Genomic DNA, 27,438 nt, shown 5'->3' with positions numbered 1-27,438 from the left:
GCATATCTTTTCATTTCACATTTGCCAAATTAGTATTTCAAATGTTGCCACAAGTTGGGTCCCACTTATCTGCTTGTGAAGTCTCCCACTATGTATGTATATGATATGATATGCATGAAGACTGAACCTTAGAATTATGATGGGACCCACATATGCTATGCCTTTTGCATGCATGCATATATATGCTCCCTAGGGTAAAAATATGCGTCTCAAATTTATATGGATACATATGTATCTCTAACTAAAATGCATGTATATACATACATCTATATCTAGACATAAGTGAGACACCTATATATTTTCAAACGGGGGTGTAGTAGATTTTTTGGGTCATGTGTTGGCAATAAAAATGGATTTCCCATTTCATATGTGCACAAGGAGGGCAAAACGAGTGGTATTTTGTGAAGTGTCTCTACCAATCTACAACCACTTCAATTTTCACATGTACGCTAGACCCTGAAGGATGGCCAAATCCAAGTTGCAGTGTTTTATCTCGATCCACGTCTACAAATGGATTTATAATGGAGCTTTATCCTATTGAATTCAAAATTAAACTGTATCTACATAAATTATAATTCAAAAATTGGAGAAAATACTTGTTGGAAGTCAGTTACCACACATATAACAAATGTTAGAGACCGCAAGTTTGAGCCAAATTTGAAAAAAGCATTTTTTTTGCAAAACTTAGGCATTGAGCCAAAACATGTGATGTAGATCCCAAGGAAAATATCAAACCACACATACAAATGTCTTTTTTGGGGGGGGGAGCTTTCACAAACATTGTTACCCTACATGTATGATTTTGCTTGTTTTTGTACCCACTTGGGAAGGGTTCATGGAGGATCTATAGCGAACTTTCTTGTGAAGACCTATTTTTGGCATATATGTGAATCTTCTCATGGCCATCAACTTTGCATACTCAAGTTTTTTGCTGGTATGCAAAATAACATTAGTGTATTTTCCATTGTACTTCTTCACAATGTTGGCAAATTAAATGAATGAGAGTGTGTGCGCGCACGTGCGCAGCGTGATATAAGTTTCACATTGACACCACTATATATGGATTTATTATTGCGCTAGATCTGTTTCAAATTCAAAATTTAGCTTATATGTAAGTACATGACAATTCATAACTTCTTTTTTAAATGAAAATACCAAGAGGTACCCTGCAAATGTGGCACCCCCATATTTGAAACCAACCAAGTGACGGTTCAAAAAAAAGTAAGAAAAATTTAGTTGTATCTCTCTCTCTATCTCGGCGAAAGCACGCGCCGACGCGTGGATGCAATTTATTCTCTGCCCCTGACATGCACTTGCATGTGTCTTCATGTAAGGGTATTTTACCCTTATCCATTATTTTGGTAACAGTGGCACTGTTGCTAGAGTAATCAGACTAATACATGTCTATAAGATTATTCTCAGGTATTAGCCAGATATGCATAATGGTGTATTAATGGAACAAGAAGGTAAAGGGAGACCCCCCTACTTCGAAAAAAATGAAAATAGGTTGTTCAGCCTCTGGCCGGCCTGAGGTCCGGTTGGACCGGCTGTGGCACCGGCTGGCCCGGCGCCGACCGGCCCCTGGACCGGTGCCAGCTGGGCACCATCCAGTAAAGACTCCACCTCCGCCCGGTGCTGGCCCGACGCACGGTCCGTTTTGGACCGGCTGGTCCGGTCTCACGCCCGGTCACGTCGGCCTGAGGACCGGCCTCCCCGGCGCGTGCCGGATCCTGCTCCGATGACATCCGGGGGCATGTACTGTAAGCCCCCGATCCGCCCCGGTCACGGCCCGGCGCCCGGCCCGGTTTGGACCGGGTGGTCCGGCTTACGACCCGGTTGGACCGGCCCCTGCGCCGGATGGGCCGGCCCCAGGTCCGGCTGACCAGCTCCCTCGACCACTTGATGATCTAGAGAAGTTACAACAACTATATTTCAAGGGATCATATAAATACCCCTTCACCTAGCTCAGAACACTTATGCACTACATTACAAAGTGTTCTTGAGCTCTCTCTCTCATACTCCATTGATAGAAACATCAAAAGCCTCATATCTCCCTCCTCCTCCACCCAAACTCAAATCCCTCGAGGGAAAAGATAGAGGAGGTCTTGATCTATACTTCCACCAAGCCAAATCATGTTCCTCCTTGTAATCATCGAGATACCAGCCCTCTAGGATTCCTTTGAAACCCTAGGTGGGCAAAATAAGTCCGGAAGCATCCGGGCTGTGGATTTGCTCCTGACAAGATTGTAAAGGTTTGGAGGCTACCTCAAAGTCTACCACAAGTGAGAAGAGCTATTCCTTTGTGGGATAGGCTCAGGAGAAGAAGGTGAGCCTTCGTGGCGCTGGGGAATCCTTCATCGGACCCCCACGTCTCCAAACGTGGCGTACCTTCTTGCAAAGGAAGGGAACACGGGAATAAACCTTCGTCTCCGCGTGCTATCAGTTATTTCTAACTGAAATCTTACTTGTGATATATCTTCCTGTGAGAGCCTTCGTGCTCGAGTTAGTTGTATCATCATATAGAGTGCCTCACCTAGTTTGCATTAGGCTCATCTTTATATTCCGCAAAGCCTAATATTGCAATGAAAGAATTAAAATTTGTAGAAACCTATTCACCCCCTCTAGGTTTACCATCTCTGAACTTTCAATTGGTACCAGAGACTGGACTCTTTTTAAGGGCTTCACAGCCTTAAGAGTGAGATGGATAAACTATTCGACGGTCTGGATGAAGATTCTAACCTTTCGGTTAAGGAGATGAAATCCAGATTCTTAGAATATGAGGCTGAGAAAAAGAAGGAGGATGAAGTCTAAAGCCAAATGGCACAAATGAGTGCCATGCTTAAAAACCTGACTAGTGGGACTTCTAGTGGGGCTTCGGTCCCTCCGGAAACCTTCCATGAAGTCAATCATGAATATCCCAAAAACACTTCACCCATGCCTCATATAAACCATAGTGGAAATGTTCCCCATTTTGATGGAACTCACTTTCCTTTTTGGAAATCCTCTATGGAGCCTCATATTCGCAGTTCGCGGCGTGGAGATGTGGGAGATCATCGTGGATGGATACCGAAAGCCACAAGATCCCATCAGGTTGACCTCCACCGAGTTCTACAACCGTCAACTTAATGCCTCTGCATGTGATAAGATTAGAAGTGGCATCAACTGCAAGCTTCTCGATCAATTCAATGATATTGACTCTGCAAAAGAGCTTCGGGATCGGATTGTTATTCTCCAAGAGGGAACTAATCTGATTCAGAAGGCTCTCTATGAGTCGGCGAAGACAGAGGCAACTTTGTTCATGATTAGAGAAGGAGAATCCCTAGACGATGCTTATTGAAGGCTTGGTGCTCTTCGAGTGAAGGTCAAGGGCCTTGGATGCGAAAAGTACAATGATGGTTTAGAGATGAATGAAGAGTTCATAAAGTCCAAAGTCATTGCTATGATTGCTGTCAAGAAGAAGGACACCAACCTTGCCCTCAACTTGCAAATCCTTACCAATCAAGCAGATCTGAATACAGATGATATTGTCTCCTATGTGGCTGCCAATGACAACATGGCCAAGGATGGAGAGAAGCTCATGGCGATGAACCGTGCCGATGGATCCTCACACAACCTTGCTCTGAAGGCTAGAGCTGACCAAGAAAGATAAGAACTTGATGAGCTCGAAGATGCAGAGATGACTTCAACTAGTGACATACAAACATATGTTGCTTTCCTTGCCAAGAAGTATGTGAACAGGTACAATGCCTCCTCCAAAGAAAAGAAGAGAACATGCTACAACTTTGATGAAGACAGTCACTTTGCAAATAAGTGCCCTTATGAGAAAAGGGTAGACAAGCCAAAGTTTGTCAAATGTGTCAAACCAAGTTTGAAGCCAAATCCAATCAATGAACGATACAACAAGACCAAGGGAAGAGCTTTTGTTGGGGTTGAGTATATTACTGATGAAGAGGGAGAAGATGAGGAAAAGGAGGCAGGAGTAGCTGGTTTGGCTTTCTCCAAACCCGAATCACTCTTCACATATGATTACTCCAAGGACTACTCCACGGAGTCCTCAACGCCAAATGATATTGGTTCTTCCTTCATGGCAAGAACAACATATGATGATGACTCCGATGACATTCCTCCCTCTATGATCATCGAATCTTGTCTTATGGCAAGAGAGGCAAAGGTAATGGAATCCCCACCTTCTTTATCTAGCATTCTTGAAGAAAATGATAGTCAAGAAGTTTTCTATGCTTAAGGAACTGTTCCTTGTTAGATGCACTCTTCGTGGTGATGCTCTTTTCAAATTCGATTACTTAATGGACACACTCAAATAAAGAAATGATTCCATTGAGGAAATGGAATATCATATGAATGATGAAAGACGGAGATTCAATCTCCTAAGACAAGAGTTGAAGAGCGAAAGGTGCATATCTCAAGGTCTTAAGCAGCTAGTTGAAACTTTTGAACTAGATAAAGCTAAGGACCAAGAAACTATTGAAATGGCTCAATTAATGGCACAAGAGCTAGATGCTTCAAAGAAGGAGCTTTAAGTTTCTCATGCTTCTCTCACTAAGGATCTTGACCACCTTGAAAAAGCTAACAAGCTTGTTAAGGATGAGCTCAAGAAACTTGGAGAGAACCATGACCTACTCCAGGACACCTATAAGAAGGCTCTTGGATCATTGAATGATCCCATTGCTAAAAATGTTGCAAGTTCCTCTACTTCATTTACTTGTGAGCATGCTAAACTTGTTGAGGAACATGTTCGATTGAAAGAAGAGATTTCTCTATATGTTGAGACCAATGTATAACTTGAATCCTTGGTAACCAAATATGGTCTCAACTATTATCCTAATGACTCGAATTGTGAACAAGCAACTATTCTTGAGGAAAATGCTAGGTTGACAAAGAAACTAACAAAGTTCACCACCGCCAAGAATAAGATGGGATTAGATGATCTCTTGAGTAAGCAAAGGTCAAACAATCAATAGTTTGGACTTGGGTATGTTCCCAAACCTTACAAGAAGAACAACTACAAGAATGAGAAACCCGCTCAAGAGAAGAACAAGAAGGTCACTAGTAATGGCAAAGCCTCAAAGGTCAAAGCTACTAGTGGAGACCGCACGGGATCAAACAATCACTATGATTTATTTGTTGATTATTATGGTGATGTTTATGCTAAATATGTTGGCCCTCGTAATGGCTATGCTTATAGGGGGTACTCAATTTGGGTACCAAAATATCTTGTTTCCATTACAAAAGAACCCATTAATCGATGGGTTCCTAAACCTTCTACTTGATTTTGTAGGGGTATTCCTCCGGTGGTCCAAAATGGGTGTTTGATAGTGTATGCACAAATTATATGACCGGAGGAAGAGGTGCGCTTGACCAATTCATAGAGGATGTTAACAAGAAGTCAAGCATCACCTTTGGTGACAATTCAAAGGGAAAGGTACTTGGGTATGGCAAGGTGGCAATCTCTAAGGACTTGTGCCTTGAGACGGTCATGCTTGTTGAATCCCTTGGCTATGATTTACTTTCCATATACCACCTTGCAGATGCTGGCTATAATTCATATTTTACTATTTATTGTGTGAAAGTCTTTAGGAGTGATAATCTCAAATTGGTCCTTGTTGGATATGTGGAGAACAACCTTTACGTGGTTGACCTCTCGAAAGAGAGCCCATCACTTCCCACATGTCTAATGGCCAAACATGACGAAGGATGGCTGTGGCATCGCCGCCTTGGTCATGTATGAGAAATCTTAAACAACTCCTAAAGGATGCGCACATTGTTGGACTAACCGACATTTCCTTTGAGAAAGATCATGTCTGGAGTGCATGTGTAGCTGGAAAGCAACTCAAGAAGAGACATCCTATTAAGAGTATCGTCACCACTTCTAGGCCTTTGGAGCTCCTTCACTTGGATCTCTTTGGGCCATCCCATTATGATACTCTTGGTGGGAGCAAGTATGGACTAGTCATTGTTGATGATTACTCAAGATACTCTTGGGTCTTCCTCCTTAAGTCTAAGGATGAGACCTATAGAGAGTTCATGATCTTCGCCAAGAAGGCTCAACGTATGTATGAATCTGAGATCAAGGCGATAAGGACCGACAATGGCACTGAGTTCAAAAACTACACTATGAAAGAGTTTTTCGATGATGAGGGCATTAAGCATGAGTTTTCAGCTCCATACACCCCTCAGCAAAATGGTGTTGTTGAAAGGAAGAACCAGACTATCATCGAGATGGCAAGAACCATGTTGAGTGAATTCAAGTCACCCCATAACTTTTGGGGAGAAGCCATCTCTACACAGGTGTTCACTACTCCAACCGGCTCTTTCTCCGTCCTCTGCATAATAAAACTCCATACGAGCTTCTCATAGGTAACAAGCCCAATGTCATGTACATTCGTGTCTTTGGATGCCAATGTCTTGTTAAGGACAATAGAGGGAAGCACGGTAAATTTGAAACTAGAACTATAGAGGGTACATTTGTTGGATATGCGGAGAAGTGCCACGCCTATAGATACTACAACAAGTCCACTGGGCTATTGAAGTATCTTGTGACGTGGTGTTCTTGGAGGATAATGGCTCCCAAGTGGAGCAAGCTGTTCCATGTCTTTGCAGGTGATGATGATCCTTCTAATGCCATCAAGCTTATGGGCATTGGACACATCCGGCCCACAGAAGTTCATACTGATGATCAAGATGATAGAATAGAAGTCTCAAGCTCAGCCCAAGTGGATCCTAGCTCAACTCAAGATGAACCATCAAGTGCAGCTCAAGATTTATCCTCTACTCAAGATGAGCCACATTCCGAAGAACAAGAAGAAAGCCCTCAACCCACTGAGAAAGACCATGATGCTGACCAAGAAACATCCTTAACCCATGGTCGAGCTCAAGTTGTCCCTCATGATCAAGTACTAGCAAGAGATGAGTTTATTGATCATGAAGGAACCATTCAGAAGATCAAGGCTGCTTCAAGGGCAAGTGACATGAAAGTAGATCAAGTCCTTGGTAGCATCTCAAGGGGAGTGGTAACTCGTAGACACCATGCATTACTTATTACATATTGTCAACATCATGCTTTTGTGTCTAGTTTTGAGCCACTCAAGGTACATGAAGCATTGGTTGATCCGGATTGGGTAATTGCCATGCAAGAAGAATTGGAATATGTGTTCACCCGTAATGAAGTATGGTCTCTCGTTGAGAGACCCAAAGATCATCACATCAATGTCATTGGGACCAAATGGTGTTCAACAACAAGCAAGAAGAGAATGACATCGTCATAATTTACAAGATTCTCCTGGGTCCAGTGGCCTTTTGCCACCTATGATAGATGAAAGGTGAAATCTTGATTCCATCCCAGCAAGCTTAGCTACGAGCACTTTCCCTACTATTGGGCCCCTCGTTTTTCTTGATCGTGGTGCAACTACAAAGTTAAGCATTACATCAAGCTATCGAGGTAGATATATGTATATATCTATAAATTATATAACTTTATAACGGAGAATGAAACTATAAGCATTGGAAAATGTACCTTCTTCGGCGTGGGGCTCATCCTCAGGGGAGTTGTCTCTGGCAGGACTATCGAGGGTCAGTGGGAGATCATCAACAATTTTTTGATGTTGTGCTAGCAGTGTTTGGCCAGTTGTGGTTGTGTCAGCTGGGACTTGTACATTGTGTCCTTGGGCAGTATTTCCTACCACAACTACTGCTGGTCCAAATGGTGGATGAGAAGTTGCTGTGGAAACTGGTTCTGCTGCCAATTGTGGTTGAGAAGTTGCTGTGGAAATTGGTTCTGCTGCCAATTGTGGTTGAGAAGTTGCTGGGGAAACTGGTTCTGCTACCAATTATGGCTGAGAAGTTGATGTGGAAACTGGTTCTGCTGCCGATTGTCGCTGGTTGACTGGATTGGTAACAGGTGGCTGATTCAACCGCTTGGGGTGTTTACCACATTTTTTATTTCAGTACTCTTAGCATTTTCGTCATTTTCTTCAAGTAGTGGCAGCTGACACTGTCTAGTAGCAGAAGCAGATTTCTTGTTTAGTTGCAGTTGTTCTATCACCGATTCAGGTGCCTGTTGAATGGTCTTCCTCTCATTGGTGATTTCTACGAAATTCTTACTTGAAGCTGCAGATTCCTAGCACACATAAACGATATATCAGTCTATAGAAGTCCCATATATGATGATATGCAAATGGAATAGAACGAAGAACAATAAAGGATGACGTGCATGTTGAAACATATATATGATGCGTTAAGGAGACCTGGAGGTGGCACGTGAACATGTTTGGTGGGATTCAGGATACAAGTATACACCACATGGAAGTTGCACAAGATATCTCAAAGTAAAAACACAGAAATCACCTGGTGGGGTTGAGGAGAATGGTCAGGCAAGGCATCTTCCTTAGTCAGCTCTCCAAGAGGCTCAATAGGATCAAATTGTGAATCATAACATTGTTCTTTATCTTTGGGGAGGGGAAAGGGCCCTTCTCCTATTTTGTTAGGGTTTGCACTAGAGGCAATAGCTTTACACATGTTTGTGTCCATACGGCTTGCAAATCTGCTACATATCGCCCGTTTCCATCCCTTGTTTAATTCATTCTATAGTGCAATAATATCTAGTATGCATTACAAAAAAAATACTAATGAGATGGCAGTGCAAGTAAGCAAAAAAATACTTTTCGAATCACATGCATAACGAAAGCGGCCATATAAAAGTGTTTATCAACCTTCTTGGGAGTGGGCGCGTGTACGCTTTGGTTTCCTGCCGTGGACCATGGAGGCGCTTTGTGTACCCATCTCTCCGGTCCGGTGGACGGAGGGAGTCGGTGAAAGAGCAAGGTCTATATCTCGTGTTTTATGTGTTTGATAACAACACTTGAATGAATTTAACCGTGTGCATAGATTGTCTTTGATAGATTTGCAGGTGCACGGTGCCCTCGCTGAACACTTCATGATCGGAAGACTGAAGCGTAGCTTATAGGTTTTCTGGTTTTGTGTGTGTGTCGCGAGGTGACATGGTTGGAGAGGGAAAGACAAAACTGCAGTTTCTGCCTGACCGGTACTACCGGTACCAGGAGCGGTAGTACCGCTACCCTACTGGTACCGCCCTGAGGTACCGCTCTGGGTGTTATGAGCTGAAAAGTCCCGCGGAGTGTGTTACGATACCTCTACGGTACCATGAGCGGAAGTACCGCTTGCGAGCGGTAGTACCGCCTTGGTACCGCTTAGGTACCATAACACAAGTTACCGCACTACCGCGTTGGTACCGCTGAGGTACCGCGTGGAGTCCGGGGTACTACTACTTTGGTCCCACGTGGCGAATCTGTGGGGGGTTTCAAACCCAGAGCGGTACTACCGCTCTCCCAAGCGGTAGTACCGATTGTGCGGGATCTGCACATAACGGTTGGATTTGGAGGGACCTATAAAAGGGCCCCTTCTTCCCCAGCTCGATTTTATCTCTTCTCCTTATCTCTCCTCCATTGTTGCTGAGCTTAAACCTTGAGGATCTCCCCACCTACCCAACCAATCTTGCCCAAACTTTGTGGAGTGGTGGAGGAGGGCCCAATCTATAGTTCTACCAAGAGAGATTTCACCAATACCAGCTAGTCCTTAGTGGATCTTGGATTTAGGGTTCCTATGGTGGGATCTTGGAGGAAGTGCTCCTATGGAGGCTAGCTTGGAGTTGTACTAGCCCCATAGGGTGTTGGGAGCCTCCGGTGTTTGTGGAGCTCGCCCCAACCTTGTGAAGGAACCTCCACCTTGACCGGCTACTTAGTGGAGAAGGGGAAGCTCCTTCATGGGGCTTTCTCAAGGAATTGGGTGAGGCCTTCCTTCGTGGTGTGGCCGTCTAGCCTTCGTGGCTAGCACCTCCTCAACACAGACGTACTCCCTTTTGTGGGAGGAACTGCGGGAAACAAACCTCGCCTCGTCTCCGCCCCCCCCCCCCGGTTGTCCCGCTCCCTAATTTACTATCTTGCTTGGTTCCTTTGCTTGTTGCACTAGCCTAGGATCATACTAGGAACACCCCTACCTCTAAAGCTATCACCTTTACTTCCGCATCGCATAAGAACTGAAAAAGACATAAAAATTGTGTAGCGCCCATTCGCCCCCCTCTTGTTCGCTACGATCCATTCAATTGGTATGAGAGCAAGGTTTCTTGCTCGGGCTTTACCGCCTAAGAAATGGCTGAACAAGAGGCGGCTGAGAATGGGTCCCTTCCCGGTGAGCAACCACCGCCACCATCTACCGTCAATAGCACAACGGCTACGTTGGATGACCTCAAGAAATTAGAGCCATCCATCGTAACCCAAATGAAGGCTATGATGATGGAGATGATTGCTCCAAAACCAACCCCCACCGTAGATCCTAAGGCAAGTGCCGAGGACCCCCCCCACCAAAAGCTAATCCATTTCCTCTTGTTGGTTTTGTCGCTCAATCGACAAAATACCCGCAAAAGGAAGGGCTTGGGGAGACCGGCACTTCATCAAAAGGGAAGGATGAGCCACCGGTTGCGGAATGTTTAGGGGGTAATCATGCGGTGCCACCACCTAGTGATTACACCATAAATGTTCCAATTCCTATGCCACATATCTTGTCTCATGGTTCACCACCGCTACTTGAATCCAATAGTTTTGAAAATTGGCAATTCTTAATGCGTTCTCATGTGCGCAGCGCTTCCACCGAGCTTTGGCGCATCATCGAGGAGGGTTATTCACCACGAGACCCGAAGCACTTGAAAAGAAGAGAAGTGGTGGATGACCAACTCAACGCCACCGCCATCAACATGATTCACATGGCCGTCACACCCAAGGACCGCGCTCATATCCGCTCGCTCAAGACCGCCAAAGAAGCATGGGATAAACTCGACAAGCTCTTCCTCGGAAATGAGAGCATTCAAAGCTCTCGTTTCGATGAAGTGAACAACATGACTGAAAACTTCGTCATGAATGAGGGAGAATCGCCCGAAGAGAAGTACCGGCGCCTCATCGCTCTTGTCGTACAAATGCAAGATCTTGGAGCAATGTTTGTGGATGACCATTGGATCAAGCGAAAGTTCTACAACGCTCTCCTCCCTTATGAGGAAGTGAAGTTGATGACCATCCGCCAAAATGCCTCCTTCCGTGCTATGACATCCGATGAAGTCCTTAGCGAAGTCATCGCTTTGGACATCTCCAAGAAGAATGCGGAGGATCTTGTTGCTCGCGCTCACAACAACTGCAAGCCCAACCTCGCTTTGAAGATGAAGGAGCATGAAGCTAGTGAAAGTGATGAGGATCCCATTGAGTGGGGTCCGGATGATCTCAAGACCAACTATCATGAGCACATGGTCCTCGCCGCCAAGAGCTTTTGGGATGGAAACAAGACTCGAAGCTCAAGACCAATAAGATACTCGCCTCGTGATTCTCCAAGGAATTTCTCCAAGAGCCCAAGGGAGGGGCAAAGGGGGAGAACATGCTACAATTGCGGTGACAAAAGTCATTTTGTTGCGGATTGTATCTATGAGAGAAGGGAAGATAATGGTGGAAGGCTCGTCCACAAGGACAAGTTCAAGTCCCTCTCCAAAGGATTCTCCAAGTTCTCCCCCAAGTCCGGTGACGCCAAGGTCTCCTTCACCAAGAAGCCAAGAGCTTTCATTATCCGTGAGGAGTACTCCTCCGATGAAGGTGAGGAGCATGAAGACAAGAGCTCGAACAAGGAAGAAGAGGGAGTGGCCGCCATCGCCATTTCCACTCCCTCCACCTCCCTCTTCGACTCTCCTAATGAGAACCTCGTCGCCAACAACTCCCGTTGCCTTATGACAAAGGTATCTGCGGAGCGTGATATTGGTGGTTTGGATGCTTTTCTCACTAACATGCAAGGGGATACCAAGACCCATGTTGAGGCCCTCATGGCTCAACTTGGTGCGGCTCAAGACCTCGTAGAGGAGAAGGAGAGGCTTGAGAGGGAGGCGGCAAATGAGATTGCCGCTCTCACTCAAGCACATGATAAGGAGCAAAACTTGCGCATATCTCTTGAAGCAAGTGTCATTTCCCTTGAAGACTCCAACAACGCCATCATCTCCCAACTCACCAAGGACCGAGATCATGCTCTTGGCTTGGTGGGTGAGCTCAAGAAGAAGAAGCTTTTTCTTGAGGATGACCACGAATTGTTACTCGAGGAAGTTGCAACCCTTAACAAGGATTTCAAATCCTTGGAGAGTAAGTATGTGCTTCTCTCCGAGATGTGTGACCATCCTCAAGAGGAAGCTCCAAAGGAGAAAGAGGATGAAGGCCCGAACTCTTGTTGTGATGAGCTCCTAGATCAAGTTTGCTCCTTGAGAAGACACAATGCAGTGCTCTTGGAAGTCAACTCCCTCCAAGAATAAGCTTTGGATGAGTACTATTGCTTGAGCAAAGAGAAGGTGCCATGTTGCAATCATGAAGAAGAAATTGCAGTTCTAGAGAAGCACAAGGCCAAGCTCTTGGAGTTGAATGGCATACAAATGAGTCCTTGATGGAGTGGATCCGCCTAAGAAAAGAAAAGGTCACATGTTGTGATCATGAAGAAGAGATAGCCACCTTGAAGAGGAGCAAAGCCAAGCTCATGGAGATCAACTCCATGCAAGAAGATGCCTTGAAGGAGTACTTTCCTTTGAGCAAGGATCATGTTTGTTGCAATCATGAAGATGACATTGCCACCTTAGAGAGGCACAAGCGCGTGCTCTTGAGGAAGAACTCTCTCCAAGAAGAAGCATTGTTGGAGCATTTCCGGGTGAACAAGGCAAAGGAGGTCCAAGTGTTCGATGAAGTCACCCGGAGCATGAAGATGAAGTCAATCGTTTGAAGGCCAATATTGATAGACTCCAAATGCAAGTCCAATACTTGGAGGGAGTCGTTGAAGCTAAAGATGGAGCCAACGAGGGATCTTGCAATGAAGGAGGAGTGGCTACCAAGTCAAAGAGGAAGAGAAGAAGGAGGACCAAGAAGAAGAAGAACAAGGAGAACATGGGGATCAACCGTGAGGGAGGCGACTCTAACTCAAGGAGGGGTGGAGTTTCCGACTCCACCAAAAGGGGCTTCGCCGGTTCTAACAACCCTTCTCATGTTATTTTTGTTGATTACTATGGACATATTCGTGCTCGCTTTATTGGTCCTCATGAGGACAATGTTGATTGGACTATTTGGGTTCCCAAACCCCTTGTTACTAACATGATAGGACCCATTGAAAAATGGGTACCTAAATCCAAGACTTGATTCCTTGTAGGACTATGCTTCCGGTGGTGCTAAATGAGTGGTTGATAGTGGAGCCACAAGTCATATGACCGGAAGCAAGGAAATTGTTGTCGACCTCGAGCCATCTCATTCTACCGTTTTTTATGGCGACAACACAAGCTCAAAGGTATTGGGTCTCGGCAAGGTGGTGGTAACACCCGACATTTCACTTGTGAATGTCCTCCCGGTCGAGACTCTTGGTTACAATCTACTTTCCGTTCATCAAATTGCACGTATGGGTCTTTGTACCTTTTTCAATGAACATATGGTGGTCCTCTTGTGGAGCAAGACACTCCGTGTAGCCTTTGTAGAGAGCGGGCTGTATGTTGTTGGTTTCTCCGGAAAGACGACATCTTCCGCTCTTTGCATATTTGCTAAAGGTGACAAGGGTTGGTTATGGCATCGCCGACTAGCCCATGTCAACATGAGGACTTTGCAAAGTCTCCACAAGGGGGGACACATTCTCGGACTAAAAGAAGATGTTTCCTTTTGCAAAGATCGTGTTTGTAGGGCTTGCGTACAAGGAAAAATGCATGGAGCTCCTCACAAGGCCAAGACAACCATCTCTACCGCAAGGTGCTTGGAGCTCCTACATGTTGATCTCTTCGGTCCACCGTCTCATGAAAGTCTTGGAGGTAAGAAATATTGCCTCGTCATCGTTGATGACTATTCACGTTATTGTTGGGTATTCTCTTCAAGTACAAGAGTGAGACTCAAAGGACCATGATGGAGTTTGCCAACCAAGTTCAACGCAAGTACGACACCACGATCCTCGCAATAAGGAGCGACAATGGAACGGACTTCAAGAACTACACCTTGGATGACTTCCTAGGCGAAGAAGGAATCTAACATCAATACTCCTCGCCATATACTCCCCAACAAAATGGGGTCGCTGAAAGGAAGAATCGAACCTTGATTGAAGCCGCTCGAACAATGATGATGGAGTACAAGTCAAACTATAACTTTTGGGCGGAGGCTATCTCTACCGCGTGCCATGCTACTAATCGCCTCTACTTTCGCAAGGGTCTAGAGAAGACACCGTATGAGATCCTTACCGGTAACAAGCCCAATGCTTCATACTTCAAGGTCTTCGGATGCAAATGCTATGTGCTTGTCAAGGACACACGCCTATCCAAGTTTGATTCAAGAGCATAAGAAGGAATCTTTGTCGGCTATGCAACGGATTCTCACGCCTATAGAGTCTTCAACAAGTCAAATGGGCGAGTTGTCGAATCTTGTGATGTGACATTCGATGAAGATGATAGATCTTTGGAGGAGCGAAGTGCTTCTTGTGAGAAAGGAGATGCAATTCCCCGGATGCCGTAGGAAGGATGGGTGTTGGCATTCGCCGACCTCAAGAGCTACCTTCCATGAGTACCAGGGAAGGACCAAGTTCCACCCAAGTGGAGCCATCTACACCACAAGGCCAAGCTTCTTCCATTGATCAAACAAGTGCAAGTCAACCTCTACAACAAACTCAAGTTCGACATCAACAACAACAACAACAACCGCAAGCTCATCTACAACAACAACCACCACCAAGTGATCAAGGCCAAGCTTCAAATTCTACACCGGATGGCTCGGGGACAAATGTTCCGGATAATACCTTTCCCAATTCCTCCGAGTCATCCGGCTCTCATGATGATGATGATGCCCCCTACAACAACACTGATGGTCAAGGCGAGGACCCAAACCATGATGACGATCAAGAGGCCCCACAAGAACCTATTCCAATGACCGATACTCGCCGTGAAGACTCTACTACAAGACATTTGCGCCTCAAGTCTCATTCCTTGCGCAATGTCATTGGAGATCTAAAGAGGAAGGTCACTACCCGGAGGCAACTAGCAAACTTTTGTGAGCAACATGCATTTTTCTCTATGGTGGAACCACTCAAGGTCAACGACACACTTGAAGATCCCGATTGGTTGATAGCAATGCAAGAGGAACTCAACAACTTCAAGAGGAATGATGTATGGACTCTCATGAAGCGACCCGATCATTGCCGCAACGTTATCGGTACCAAATGGGTCTTCAAGAACAAGCAAGATGAACACAGCATCGTCATCCGCAACAAAGCAAGACTGGTGGCACAAGGCTATTCTCAAGTTGAAGGCGTGGACTTTGGCGAAACCTTTGCACCCGTTGCAAGGCTCGAGTCCATTCGTATCCTTTTGGCCTTTGCCGTTCACCATGGCTTCAAGCTCCAACAAATGGACGTAAAGAGTGCTTTTCTTAATTGTCATTTGCACGAGGAGGTGTATGTGAAGCAACCCCCCGGGGTTCGAGGACCCCCATTTTCCGGACCATGTCTTCAAGCTCAAAGAGGCCGCCAAGCAGAGGAAGTTGAGACGTCCGATCCAATCGGTCAGATTCTAGCGTGTAATGGATCTTCAATGCTGATCTCTTGATATGGAAACACCAAAAGGCAAGACATACGGAAGGACCAATAGGCTTCGTTTATATTCAGTAATATAAAAGATTAAATTAATTTATGCCATGCTGGAAGAGCATGCAGATTTTTTCTTTCTTTCTAAGATGGCATATTTGATGATGTGGAGGGATGCATGTGTAGATAAATAGATAAGTGATGTGGCATAACTGCATGTTGAGAGAATTTCTTGTAGTGAGGTGCTCCTATTTATATATACTCATGAAGATACCATGCTGAGAAGCTCATGAAGGTGTTGGCTACGATCCACAGAAAAATGTTCATGAGGTGGCATAGTAGAAGATACGATGCTGAGAAGCTCATGAAGGTGTTGGATACGATCCACAGAAAAATGTCCACAGTCGATCCATCGAGCCCTAAGGTGCCTCTATACTTTATATCATCAATACAAAAGGTTTAGAAGATTCATATATATTTTTGGCTACATCACATCTTCACAAGCTGTCAAGCTCAGCATTCATGAGAAACATTGCAGTAGGCAACAGAACTCAGAACAGCAATGTAACAGCCAAAACTTATTCATTATTAACGACAGTTCGAAACTAGAGAGGCGACTCAACCCCTCTTTTCAGGCGGGGAGGCTACACAAGCCCTTAATATTAGTAGTATTATATGATGATTCCTCTCGTCCTTATTTCATGGCAGCGAGGCGATCGACAAATATGCCGAAGGCTTCATCGGTGTCCACCATGCTGATCCTGACCACCTTCGGGTCAGCTCCGAATCTTGTCCCGCTGCGGGTTATGATCTTGTGCTCGCGCAGGAAGACCTCCAGGTCCTCCACTCCTTCCTTGTCACAGCGCAGCCATGCGAATGCTATGGGATCAAGAAACAGTAATTAATTGTCAAGGAAATTGATCCAGAGAATCAAAAACGTGCGCAGTACTAGATTTAGCTGGGAGGCAATTAATCAAAATTTGCTAGATTTAGAATCTATTTTGGTAATCAATGTGGCAATATATCTTACTAGATTGTGCAATGTGCTTACCAGGATTGGCACTGACGGTGTCCTTGGCGAAGGTGCAGAATCCTGCGACCTCGTCGGGCAGGGTGAAGATGCCTGAGGCTGCCACGGCAGCACGGAGCGCGCGCCAGCGGCATGTCATCTGCCGGCGCGCGTAATGGAAGAGGAGGCTCGCATCCCCAGTAGCATCGGCGGGCTGGCGCTCATAGGCATCGGCGACCGCCTCGAGTACCTTGGCGGCACGCAGCTGCGAGTCCTTGGAGACGCCGATGCTGTTGAGCTCCAGGAACATGTTCATCTTCTTTGCTACCTCCCTGTCCTTCACCAGGGCCCACCTGCATGATATGCATGCAAGGAACCAAACAAATAACGGACTAATTAGTTCACAAGTCAAAATTGCCACGTAACCAAAGATGTGAAGGTTCGTGGGATGTTGCGAGATCGATTACCCAATTCTGGTGCCGGCATGGCCGGTGCACTTGGAGACGGTGAAGAGCATGATGTCGTGAGCGAGCATGTTGGTGATGGGAGTGTACTGCGGCCAGTAGTAGGCCAGGTCATGGATGACCTTGCCGGAATTGGACTTGAGCACGGCCTCGCGGATCCCGCCGTCAGGGTTGCTTGGCGAGCAGACGAGCTCGATGTACTCGTCACCCTCGAACGTGTTGGCATCTCCGGCCCACCGATACCGCCCGGACTTGAGGAAGTCCGTCACCGCCGGATACGACTGCACGAGTGCACAATAGATTCAATCATAATATGTAAATCTAGCCAGATCGATTTTCTCCAACAGATTCGATGATCAGTAATTAATTAATGCTTACGGAGTAGAAGGGGACGGGAGAGACGACGCTTATGGGCCCGGCGTCGGCGGGTGGCGATAGCGCGTAGAGCGCGGCCTGGAAGAGCTGCATGGATCCGGTGCCGACGAGGACGTGGTATCCCTCGGCGGCGGCGTTGCCGACGAGGCGGTGGAGGCGGCGCACCTCGCGCTCGAATCCGGGCTCGAGGAACCAGCAGAGGTTGCCGACGTCGGAGAAGTAGCTCATCGTCTGCCACCCCGGGATCACCAACGTCGCGTGCTCGCCCATCGTCCCGCGCCAGAACGCCTCGAACATCGTCGGGTCGCCGCTGTAAACAACAACATAGATCGTTTTGGAAAACAAAATCGCCGGCGTTTACATCAGCATTGTCAGAATCGGCCATAGATTCACGGAGAATTTATACTGATTTTTTGCGGCCGGGAATTAATCAAGAGATAAGGACAAGATCCCACTTACTGATCAAAGTTGATGGTCGAGTCAGGTGCCACCGGAGGCTTGCCCGAGGAAGGCGCTACGGCGGCCGCCTTTTTCATCTTCTTGCCGGCCTCCTTCTCGCCGGCACCGGCACCGAAGATGCGGCCGTGAAGGTAGAACGCGAGCGCGGCGAGGTTCAACGCGACGGACGCGACCACGCCGATCTGCCCGGCGATCGCCACCACCCCATGATCCCTACCCATCGCGATCGCCGCAATCTGATCTTAAACCCAATACTCTCTGACTGTCCCAAGATATATTTGAGGTACTAGTACTCCCTTGTGGAAGTATATATAGATGGATATAGACGTGAAATGATTCAGAAAATGACGAGGTTAATCAGGCAAGTAGTTAAGCGAGTAATTGCGGGGGGCGAGGTGTGAAACACGTTGCTTTTTCAGGACCTGCAGCCAGCTATAATAAACGTGGCAAAAAAAACAGAATAACGCATGAGCGTTTCCGGAGGAGGCTTTGGGAGGATGCGAAGCGTTTTATGTGGTGGGTGAGAGGGATGAGTGGAACTGGGTTTGTTGGGTTGCTCTTTGCATAGAGAAGGGTGTGTTTGGTAGCCCGGACTACTCAGAATAACCATCTCCCCTCATACATGGTGACCTCATTCATGCTCAACTGAGATTTTGTCGCTTGTTTGGTAGCCTGTATCAGTTGAGAGATGCTGAGTTTAGATGTTGTTTGGGTTGTATAGGGTGAGATGTGCTGGTCCAGTTCTTTACCCAAAGGTCCTTAAGTAGAAAAAGGAAAAGCAATCGGGTCCTTCAATAAAAAATAAAAAAGCAATCAAGTTCCTTGGCTGGTGGTGGCGCGGTCCCTGCTCAGCAGTGTGGAGGTGGGAGGAGCCGGCCTAACAAACACCGGATTCCCTCAAAATCTCGGTTGGGAAGAGAGTTTCTGAGTATCCCCGGGCTACCAAACACACCCTAACGTGTGGGAGGCGTCTCTTCTAGTGTTGCCACTGCTTTGCCCCCTCCCACCGCCGGCGAGGCCATAGGTCCATGCCTCCTCCCTCCGCTGTTCTAGTGACATAAGGGAGCGGGGACCTTGGCGCTTTGACTTTGGCAAGTAACTAGGGTTGACCTAGGTTTTTCTAGGGGCACCACATCGGTGGTAGGGATGGCGTCGCATCGGAATAAGGAATAAGGTGCCCCTGCTCTTCCCCCATCTAGTGGTGCTCTAATCACCAGCGTCAAAGCTAGAGAGCAGGTGGTTGGCCCTCTTGTTGTTCTCCTGCATGCAAGCAAAACCTTGTACATGCGTGAGGTTTGAAGCGCGGAAAGACTGGAAAACAGGATGTCCGCATGGATCGATATCGCTTGATTGGATAGGCGCTTGCCGCCTGTAAAGTCTGGGGTATCAGGAACGAGCGAGTCTTTCGGTGTAGAGAGTTAACTCTTTGATGCGGCCAGATCAGCTGTTAGCCTGTTACAGTTTGCGATCGATTCTGGAATTGTTTCACGTGGGTCGTGGCGTGGGATAATGGCAGCACAAGAGGAGAGACAAGCACATAACTGGCTCAGAGGAAAAAGGATCTTACGGTACCGTGCAATCTTTCTGAAAAAAAAAAACGTACGTGCTGCGTGCATGTACATGTGTGAAGTCCAAAGAAAATTCTAGTGGTTTTCCTTTTTTCATGTCGCACATTAGCTCATCTTTTGAAAACGTACCTCGCACTGCTGTTTCTTGTTGATATGCGGCTGACAAATGTTGAAATAGTGAGAAACTTTTTGATGAGATTAATCTAGAAAGGTGCCACGCTGATAAATGTGATACCAGGTTTGATAACTAATAAGAAAACACAGATATGAGTTCGTACCGAGTAGGAAATTATCATATCTAGTAGTACGTACCATTTTTTAAAACAAAGCAGTAAAAGACTCGTCACATCATAACTAGGAAGAAAAAATAATTAGTGAAAATCTTTACGAAAACCAAACTACAACACACATATAGAACATGTTAGAATGTTTGGACGTACACCTAGATTTTTTTTTTTTTTTTACATTTTGAAATATGTTTTTTTGGGTAATATAGGTGCATCTACACATATGAGTCAAAATAGATATCCAACACAATGTAGGCTACTCTAGTCGTCTAATAGTTTAAAATTTACTTTGAAATTATTAGTTGGAATTATGATGATACTTAGACCAAAATATATTGTTTGTAGTCTAGTCTTCACAAAATCTCAACCACGCAAAAGTTATGTTCTTAGGTAAGTTATTGCTTTACCTCCTGCGGTTCGGAGAGGACTCAGCTGTTAGTTAGTACCCCCTTGGTTTCGGGGTGGACCCTTTCACTCTATTTTATTATATACGCCATGATGTGGTAAAGGGGGGATATTACGGAAAGTAGTGAGTGGAGATTCCCCTGCAGAGAGTCGGATGAGGGGAGACCCTCAGGTCCGGTTCAGAGGCGTTTGAAAGTGCTGTATGGAGTCGATTTTGGATTCCAATTATTATTTATATGATAATCTAAAGCTTTATGTAATTCGTTTACAGCTAAATTATGCGCAGAAATACGATCTACACTGAATGCTATGCACCTAGATCTGTAATTCCCATTGGGGTTGCCAGTAAATTATGGCCAATGACCAGGCGCACTCAAATGCCGAGAATAAAACATGTGTCGGGTTGCCAGCAAATGTCATCGTCATCATCCATCGGCGCCTCAATCGAATGACTCCCACTTCACCATCATACGATCACCAACAAAGCGATCATCTCATCACCTATATGTCATCAACATCCACCATTTTTACGTATAAAGCAAACGCAAGCTACCACGCGCAACAAGAGTATCGTAACTTAAGTGTTTTTTGGAACAGTAACTTCAGTGTTGGTCAGGAAGGCAGCTGGTCCGAGGCATCCTCGGTGTTGGATTTTTTGAAATAATATGTTTTTTCAAATAGTACTCGATTCTGGAGTTTTTCAAAAATGATACGGCCACACACATCGACGCCAAGCAGGCACTTATTAGCGTAGGTGTGGCCGACATGCCGATCGATCGCCCGGGCCGTCTCGCCGGCTGACAAGTTGGCATTGACAATGCCGACATGAGCATGTCGGCGTGCGCCTGGCCGACGAGACTTTTCGGTGTTGACGGCCGATAAGTTGCAGTAGGCGTTGATAAGGCCGACGTGGCATGATCAATGCATTACGTTGATGCTTACCCTAATTTAATCACTAGTAAGGGCCCTAAAACCCTGACTCATCAAACTTTCTTCCGCCACCATTTGTCGCCAAATCTCGTCATGTCCTGCCAATTTCTTCCGCCATTTCTCGACGTGCTAAATTTTGGAAGTTTTTTCGCAAAAAAGGAAAAAGTAAAAGTAATCCCCTCTGTGTTTTGCCGATGTGCTAACAGCAGGGACGCAGAATGTGCACAAACATCCCCTGTCAATGCACTTGCCAAATCCTCGAAACCTCTGGAGGCATCCGGGCTCGCACCAACGTATGTCTAATGTCACATGGCCCTGGCGGTGTGAAGTCTACTAGTGCATGGTCTTGGTGTTCGCAGTCATCAGGCAGCACACCAGCACACCAACATGATCAACCGCTAATAACGCCTTAGCTAAAACATCTGAAAACATCGATATAGAGGAGGTGATCAAATTATTTTCAGCAGTGTGCAAAAGTCGTTATAAACATAATTTCTTAGGCACATTTGCAAATAGCACGTAGACTGAGGTATCTATGAATATCGAGGGCAGCAACTCCTTAGAACAAAATCAATTAAGTGATGGGTCTCAGTGTTTGTTTTTTCCATTATCACAGATTGCCATCTTCTTCGAACAAAAATAATATCTAGAAGGCAACATATTAAGAAAATGCAGCAAGTAAAGCATCCTAATATCTAAATTATTATTCATATAATATATCATAACCCATGAAAGGTGGAGGTGACTCTAAGTACCTGAAGAAACCACAAGCACAAGTGACAGTATCATCTGAATGGTGCAGATACTGTTTGAGAACTTTGACATTGGTTTATTGCCGTATTGGTTGAGACTAATGGGAATCCAAGAGACTGTCTCGAACTTTATAGTACAGGATGTCTACACATAATTATTAGTATATATTTATGGTACTTATTATATATTAAATACTACCAAATTAAGAATAATCTTATGATAAATCATGTGCTTATTGTGATTACAAAATTACTGTAAAACCAATAAATGGTGATTGGTGTTTGGTATAGGTATCACGACAGGCTTGTGAAATATTCTACTTTTGGCAGCAAATTTACTACATTAGATAAGGACATCTCACATCTACAATCATAAAGTTAGTAGCCGCTGACTCATACGTGATACGTCAACCCATATCATCTAAAGTCGACAACAAATTAATTCATACAATAGGATCTGTCTTAAGATAACTCTACACAATCAGTCTTCATAAATGAAATGATCCACACTGGCAATGACTCTCGATATTATATGTTTGGTCTATTTTGATCCAATTTTCACGAATAGTATTATGCATATAAATAGAGGTTACATCAAGTATAGCACAAGCCTTACAAGAGTTCTGTCTTGATTCACCAATGTTTATAGCGATTTCACTTACTTTGTTCCAGTACGGCCTTGATTTAACTCACATTTCGATAAACTTGTAGAGACGTTTCATTGTGTTCCAACCAAGTCGACACACACTCTTATATGCTTTGAAGACATGTGTACATGGTTTTCACGGAGAAGCCGAAGAAGAGTATCATACAATATCTAATTCTCACCCGACATGAGAAATGAAGTTGGAGGGGTTATACCGCACTAAGATCAGAACTTATGTATCTCTCGCAAGACAGATTATGCCATCAAGGTCTTGATGAGAAATATAACACCCTCTACCATGTCTTAAATATGAAGAACTCCCCAAAGAATCGTTAAGATAACTGCACCCTTGGTCACAGGGTCAGCTACCTTGAAAGTGAAAGACAAAATTTCTGCATGCACCTAAGACAAATATATTTTGGTTTTTTGATCTATATATGCCCCCTGTAAGGTACTCTATGGCACTGACTGACGCGTACTCAAAATGGATGCTTCTATGTACAGTCTTAACCAGAAATTGAGACTTTAGCTGCTTGTACCCTTAGATGAAAACCTTGGGAAATATCAGGGAATACCACCAGAACTAACACTGGGTCTCCACACTAGTGAAGCAAATGCTGAGGTTCAGAAAATAACAGATTACAAATCTGTAATGAATCAAATGTCTGACCATTCAATTCATTTGAAGTGCATACAAAGTTGAATGCATTGGCAAGTCCGGATCCCACCCTTGCTCGGCTAACATGCAGCACTAAATGGGTTGATTGTTGGTTCCCAAAACCGAACGATTTGGTCATTCTTAGCAATGTGACACCGAAAGATTTCACAATAAAACAAACCACAATCTGTGGAACACCTGGAACTAATTTGGAAGGAACGACATGTCGCTGAATACTGACGCATCCTTAACCTGTTGCGATGTGGAATGCAGCAAAAGAGAGCACGACTTTATATACATGTTAGGCTTGGTGAAATCTTATATGTACATGTAGTCAGAGAATGACATGATCTCCATTAAGCTCAGTTGCTTGGAGTCCTCAAACGGGACTTGCGGGGTTTCAGAAACCGGAAGTATTCATCAAGCACCATCTCCCCACCGTTTACGGGGTCAAAGCTGCATCTGTAGAAACTGAACACGCCACACAAAAAGGCCTAAGCGGTTAATTAAAATAATCTCATCATATGCAAATGCAAGATAATAAAATAGACAACAAAGAATAAGTCACCTGGATATATCTATAGGAGAAAATTACGTTGTTGCGCAAATTATTTACACACCAGCCAATGAATAATAGACACATTGCCCCATATCTAACTACGCGTGTTTATGACCCTAATTGCCAAAGAAGGAGTGAGAACAAGAAAAATAATGACTTCCATTGGATATCTTTAGTGTCTTGTTTTTTTCCTTGTTATCTGTTTTTCAAGGAATGAGCAATGCAACTAATAGAAAAAGTGGCAGGGACATAGATCTCATTCGGTTGCTAATGTTGGTGGAACTGATAAATTTATTGAGGTGCTTCGTTGAACATTTTTGTAGAGAACAGATTACCTGCCATCCAGACCGATCATCATCACAGTGGCTTGATCTCCAAATGCTGTAATATAGCGTGTGACTTCTGGTAAACGGAACTGAGCAAATGACCATTCTGAACTGAAATATTTTGGCAAAATCCCTGGAGAAATTTGATATGAATAAGAAGTTGAATAGCCAAGATAAGATGGAAGAGAGCCAGATGTTCTCGAATTATATGTTGAAGAAAAATTTCACAGGCTATCATGCAGGCTTAGGCTATGTACATGATGTGCAGTTGTTCCGAACCTACTTCAAGGCACTGCATTAGTATCAGTAAAATAAAATGGATTCATTTCTACAGTAACATACCAACCAAAACACAATGGATGCCTGCCAGACCATGCTAGGTAAGACGACAAAGCCAGGACACAACTGACTCCACCTAAACCTAGGACATTAAACAGCATGACAATTGGGCCTTTGCTAAATATTGAAGGCTATGGACTTCATTACCAGACCAAACGAATGGGGTCATACAGCTGGCACAGCGTATTAAGACACAGGCAAACTGCTTGACTCAATTTTGATTGGAATGAAACGAGAAACTGTTCAAAAATTCGGCAATCCAAGAATTAAAAAAGGAATAAGAATAATATTACAGGCATCACTGTGCCTCTCCTGTAACATTCTGATATAATTTCTTACCACATATAATAATCAGCTAGACCTCAAACAATAGTTTCACTGCCAACTGCCTCACCATTTTGATGGTATCAAGTTCTTAGCAAATGAGAAGAGATGTGCTACTTTACCAACTAAAATTTAGAATCACACTAAGTGGCGCAAAAGAACAAAACAACTTTGTTATGAGGTAAACAAATGCATAGTCCCAGCCTTGAGACAATAACAGAATTACACAAGTGCAGATTTATAGATGTTCACAAAAGGCCAGTGAATATAATCAATGAAAAAGTGATAATATATTATATTTTCAAAGTGGTTTAGATGTCAGCGAGAATCTAATACAGCATAAAATTCAAATCAAATCAACTAGAGCCTTGGCTACGAGAAACAGGGTATCCTCACCTTTCATGAAAGACAAGGATGAGCTCACGTTGGATCCAGTGTTTGCTAGTAAAACTGGATCAACAGAACCAGATGAGTTACTGCGATCTATTTGTCGACCGCCAATTGCAGATTTCCCATTACTTGCATCTTCCCCTCCAGCTCCCACTCTCAAGCTGAAAATATGCATTGTTCCTTTGTCACTAGAGACTGCCAACCACTGCAGGTTTGGTGATAGTGCAATGCTATATATCTCAGCTTTATCTACCCCTCTGCGCACCTGAAATATGAAGACAATTAAGTCATTACTGTCCATTTCTGAAACTTATAAAGGACCAATATTATAAACAGAACAGAGATTAAAAAAATTCAAGAGAATTCAATATAATGATATTAGCTAAGTTATCATGCTACACATATGAAGCATTAAGAGAAACCAAGGAAATAAATAAGAGATCATTTCATAGCCTCACCTCTTGCAAACAAGTACCATCGACCGTGTTGAATATTCTGATCAAAGTGCCCTTAACACTGGCTGTTGCCAAAAGGAGTCCATCCACGGTCATTGCCATGCATGAAACGTTGGAGTGATGAGCTGTAATAAGCTTTGTAGCCTTCGACCCAAAATGGTCAACCCGAACAAGCCCTTGGCTGATTCCAGGGCAGGCCATCACTGAATTGTCTGTATGGCACGAAAGGCAGCACAGTCCATTCGGGTTCGACGTGGTCTCAATCTGATGGATGAGCTTATGATCCGCAAAACTGTAAACAGATATCTCGTGCTCGAGAACGACCACAAAGTATTTCCTCGACAATTTGATGGCTCGGATGTCGGACCTGAACGAGAATTCGCCAATGAGATTGCTCTTGTGATCATCATAGATCGTCAGAATGTTCTGTGGATACCGCTTGTCGGATCCCTCACCCACAACACCAAATACGTTGGAACGGAACAGCATCTCCATGATTCGAAACCCTCCGTTCCCCTGAACCCTCCTTAAGGTCTCTTTGAATGGTTTGCAACTGAAGATCCTGAAGCCATCGGTTGTGGCAGCACTGAAGCAACTACGATCCTGGTTCCAACTAACTGACAGCAGCTCAACATCCTCCTCCTCGACTTCGTAGCCGCATGCGCCAGCTTGGGTCACAGGGCAAGATGATGCTTGTGATGGTGACGTCCGGAATGACCCGAGTGTCGCGTGGGGGTTCAAACCCTGTGATGTGGATACCTGTGATGACATGATGACACCAGACTGTGCAGGCGCCCTTCTTCAGAATAGCCCGGTTTAACACCTGCAGCAGTTGTTTGGTTTGCTCAGCATCTCAAAAATTGGTGACAAGCACGAACTGAATTCTACTAGGAAAACAAGCAGGAAAACACTACGAATAGGGTGGCAAGCGGCGCGGTATGCAGACAGATGTTTTGGCTAGACCTGCTCTAATTCTGATCTATTCCCTAACAACTTTTGCTCCAGTTTCTCTTTTGCAGGACGGAATACGAGTACCGCCTGCAAGGCTGCAACCCTAACTACAAATATGCTGTTCGTGGATGTCACAGTTATTTTGAAGCATTCATTACTATAACTGCAATTTGAAAGTAAAATATTACTGAAGATTGAAAGAAAGGATCCCTAACTGACAAAACTGCAAAGCGCAGCACAACGGTTGGCATAGTATGCTGCGTTGCTATGAATTGTGAACATACTTAAGCACAAGGTGGACTCCCTATAATCGCTTGAACTACACAGCACTTTTTTTTTTTTAAATGTCGGTATCATTGTCAGTCTGGGGTCTAATTTCAGCACCTGGCCGCAAAGGCTCGAGCTTTGCCGTGTCCCCCACCTGAACCACGCAGCCGCCGCGCCGCAATCTAACCAGCGCAATCCGACGTTAGATCCACTCGAATCGGATAAACAACCCCGGCGGGCGGCGGCGGCGGCGCCTGAAGCTTCGCCCGAGTGGGGAGATAAATAGGCCCCCGCGAGGGCGAGAGAGGAATACCCGAGCAAAAGCAAGCTAGCACGACGGAAGAGGAGGGCGGGACAAAGAAGGGGGGCAGGGGAAGAGAGCTGTACCTCCCTGCTCCGGCCACTGTCGACGGAACGAGGGGGAGAGGGCGACGCCGGCCGGTGCGCGAGACGAACAAGAAATCGAACGAGGAAAAAGCAACGAACGACGCAGTTCGTGGTGGATGCCGGAGCCGGGTTGCGCACGTATTGTTTGGGCTTGGGTTACCGCCCGGATACGGGTTGCGCCGAGACGTAGACTACCGAGTGTACCGAGCTAGTCCGAGCCCAAAACATCAGCCCACGCGGCCTGGTAT

At 45.1% G+C, this 27,438-nt stretch overlaps 2 protein-coding genes across 2 annotated transcripts; both read right to left on the bottom strand.

Moving 5' to 3' along the window:
- Positions 1 to 16,333: 16,333 nt before the first annotated feature.
- Positions 16,334 to 18,167, bottom strand: LOC124649325 (tryptophan aminotransferase-related protein 1-like). The gene is made up of 5 exons (XM_047188978.1): positions 17,947 to 18,167; positions 17,491 to 17,797; positions 17,116 to 17,393; positions 16,691 to 17,001; positions 16,334 to 16,518 (listed from the first exon to the last, which is right to left on the bottom strand). The coding sequence occupies exons 1-5, from the start codon at positions 18,165 to 18,167 to the stop codon at positions 16,334 to 16,336; spliced, it is 1,302 nt and encodes a 433-aa protein (XP_047044934.1).
- Positions 18,168 to 23,298: 5,131 nt separating this feature from the next.
- On the bottom strand, positions 23,299 to 27,302 carry LOC124647497 (autophagy-related protein 18d-like). Its single transcript, XM_047187435.1, has 5 exons — positions 27,191 to 27,302; positions 25,589 to 26,408; positions 25,137 to 25,395; positions 24,087 to 24,210; positions 23,299 to 23,663 (listed from the first exon to the last, which is right to left on the bottom strand). The coding sequence occupies exons 2-5, from the start codon at positions 26,354 to 26,356 to the stop codon at positions 23,555 to 23,557; spliced, it is 1,260 nt and encodes a 419-aa protein (XP_047043391.1). The 5' UTR covers positions 26,357 to 26,408; positions 27,191 to 27,302; the 3' UTR covers positions 23,299 to 23,554.
- Positions 27,303 to 27,438: the final 136 nt, after the last annotated feature.

The sequence above is a fragment of the Lolium rigidum genome, chromosome 4, assembly GCF_022539505.1.
Source record: "Lolium rigidum isolate FL_2022 chromosome 4, APGP_CSIRO_Lrig_0.1, whole genome shotgun sequence".
In the NCBI taxonomy this organism is placed as follows: Eukaryota; Viridiplantae; Streptophyta; class Magnoliopsida; order Poales; family Poaceae; genus Lolium; species Lolium rigidum.
Note: the sequence above shows the minus strand (reverse complement) of the source record. Positions and strands in the feature narration are given on the sequence as shown.

Coding starts and splice junctions, on each gene's coding strand:
- LOC124649325 (XM_047188978.1), bottom strand. CDS start 18,167: ATGGGTAGGGATCATGGGGTGGTGGCGATCGCCGGGCAGATCGGCGTG. Junction 17,798..17,946: donor TCGACCATCAACTTTGATCA/GTAAGTGGGATC, acceptor TGTTGTTTACAG/CGGCGACCCGACGATGTTCG. Junction 17,002..17,115: donor CATGCCGGCACCAGAATTGG/GTAATCGATCTC, acceptor CATATCATGCAG/GTGGGCCCTGGTGAAGGACA.
- LOC124647497 (XM_047187435.1), bottom strand. CDS start 26,356: ATGTCATCACAGGTATCCACATCACAGGGTTTGAACCCCCACGCGACA. Junction 24,211..25,136: donor ATCCTTGTCTTTCATGAAAG/GTGAGGATACCC, acceptor AAATTTCTCCAG/GGATTTTGCCAAAATATTTC. Junction 23,664..24,086: donor ATGATCGGTCTGGATGGCAG/GTAATCTGTTCT, acceptor TGGCGTGTTCAG/TTTCTACAGATGCAGCTTTG.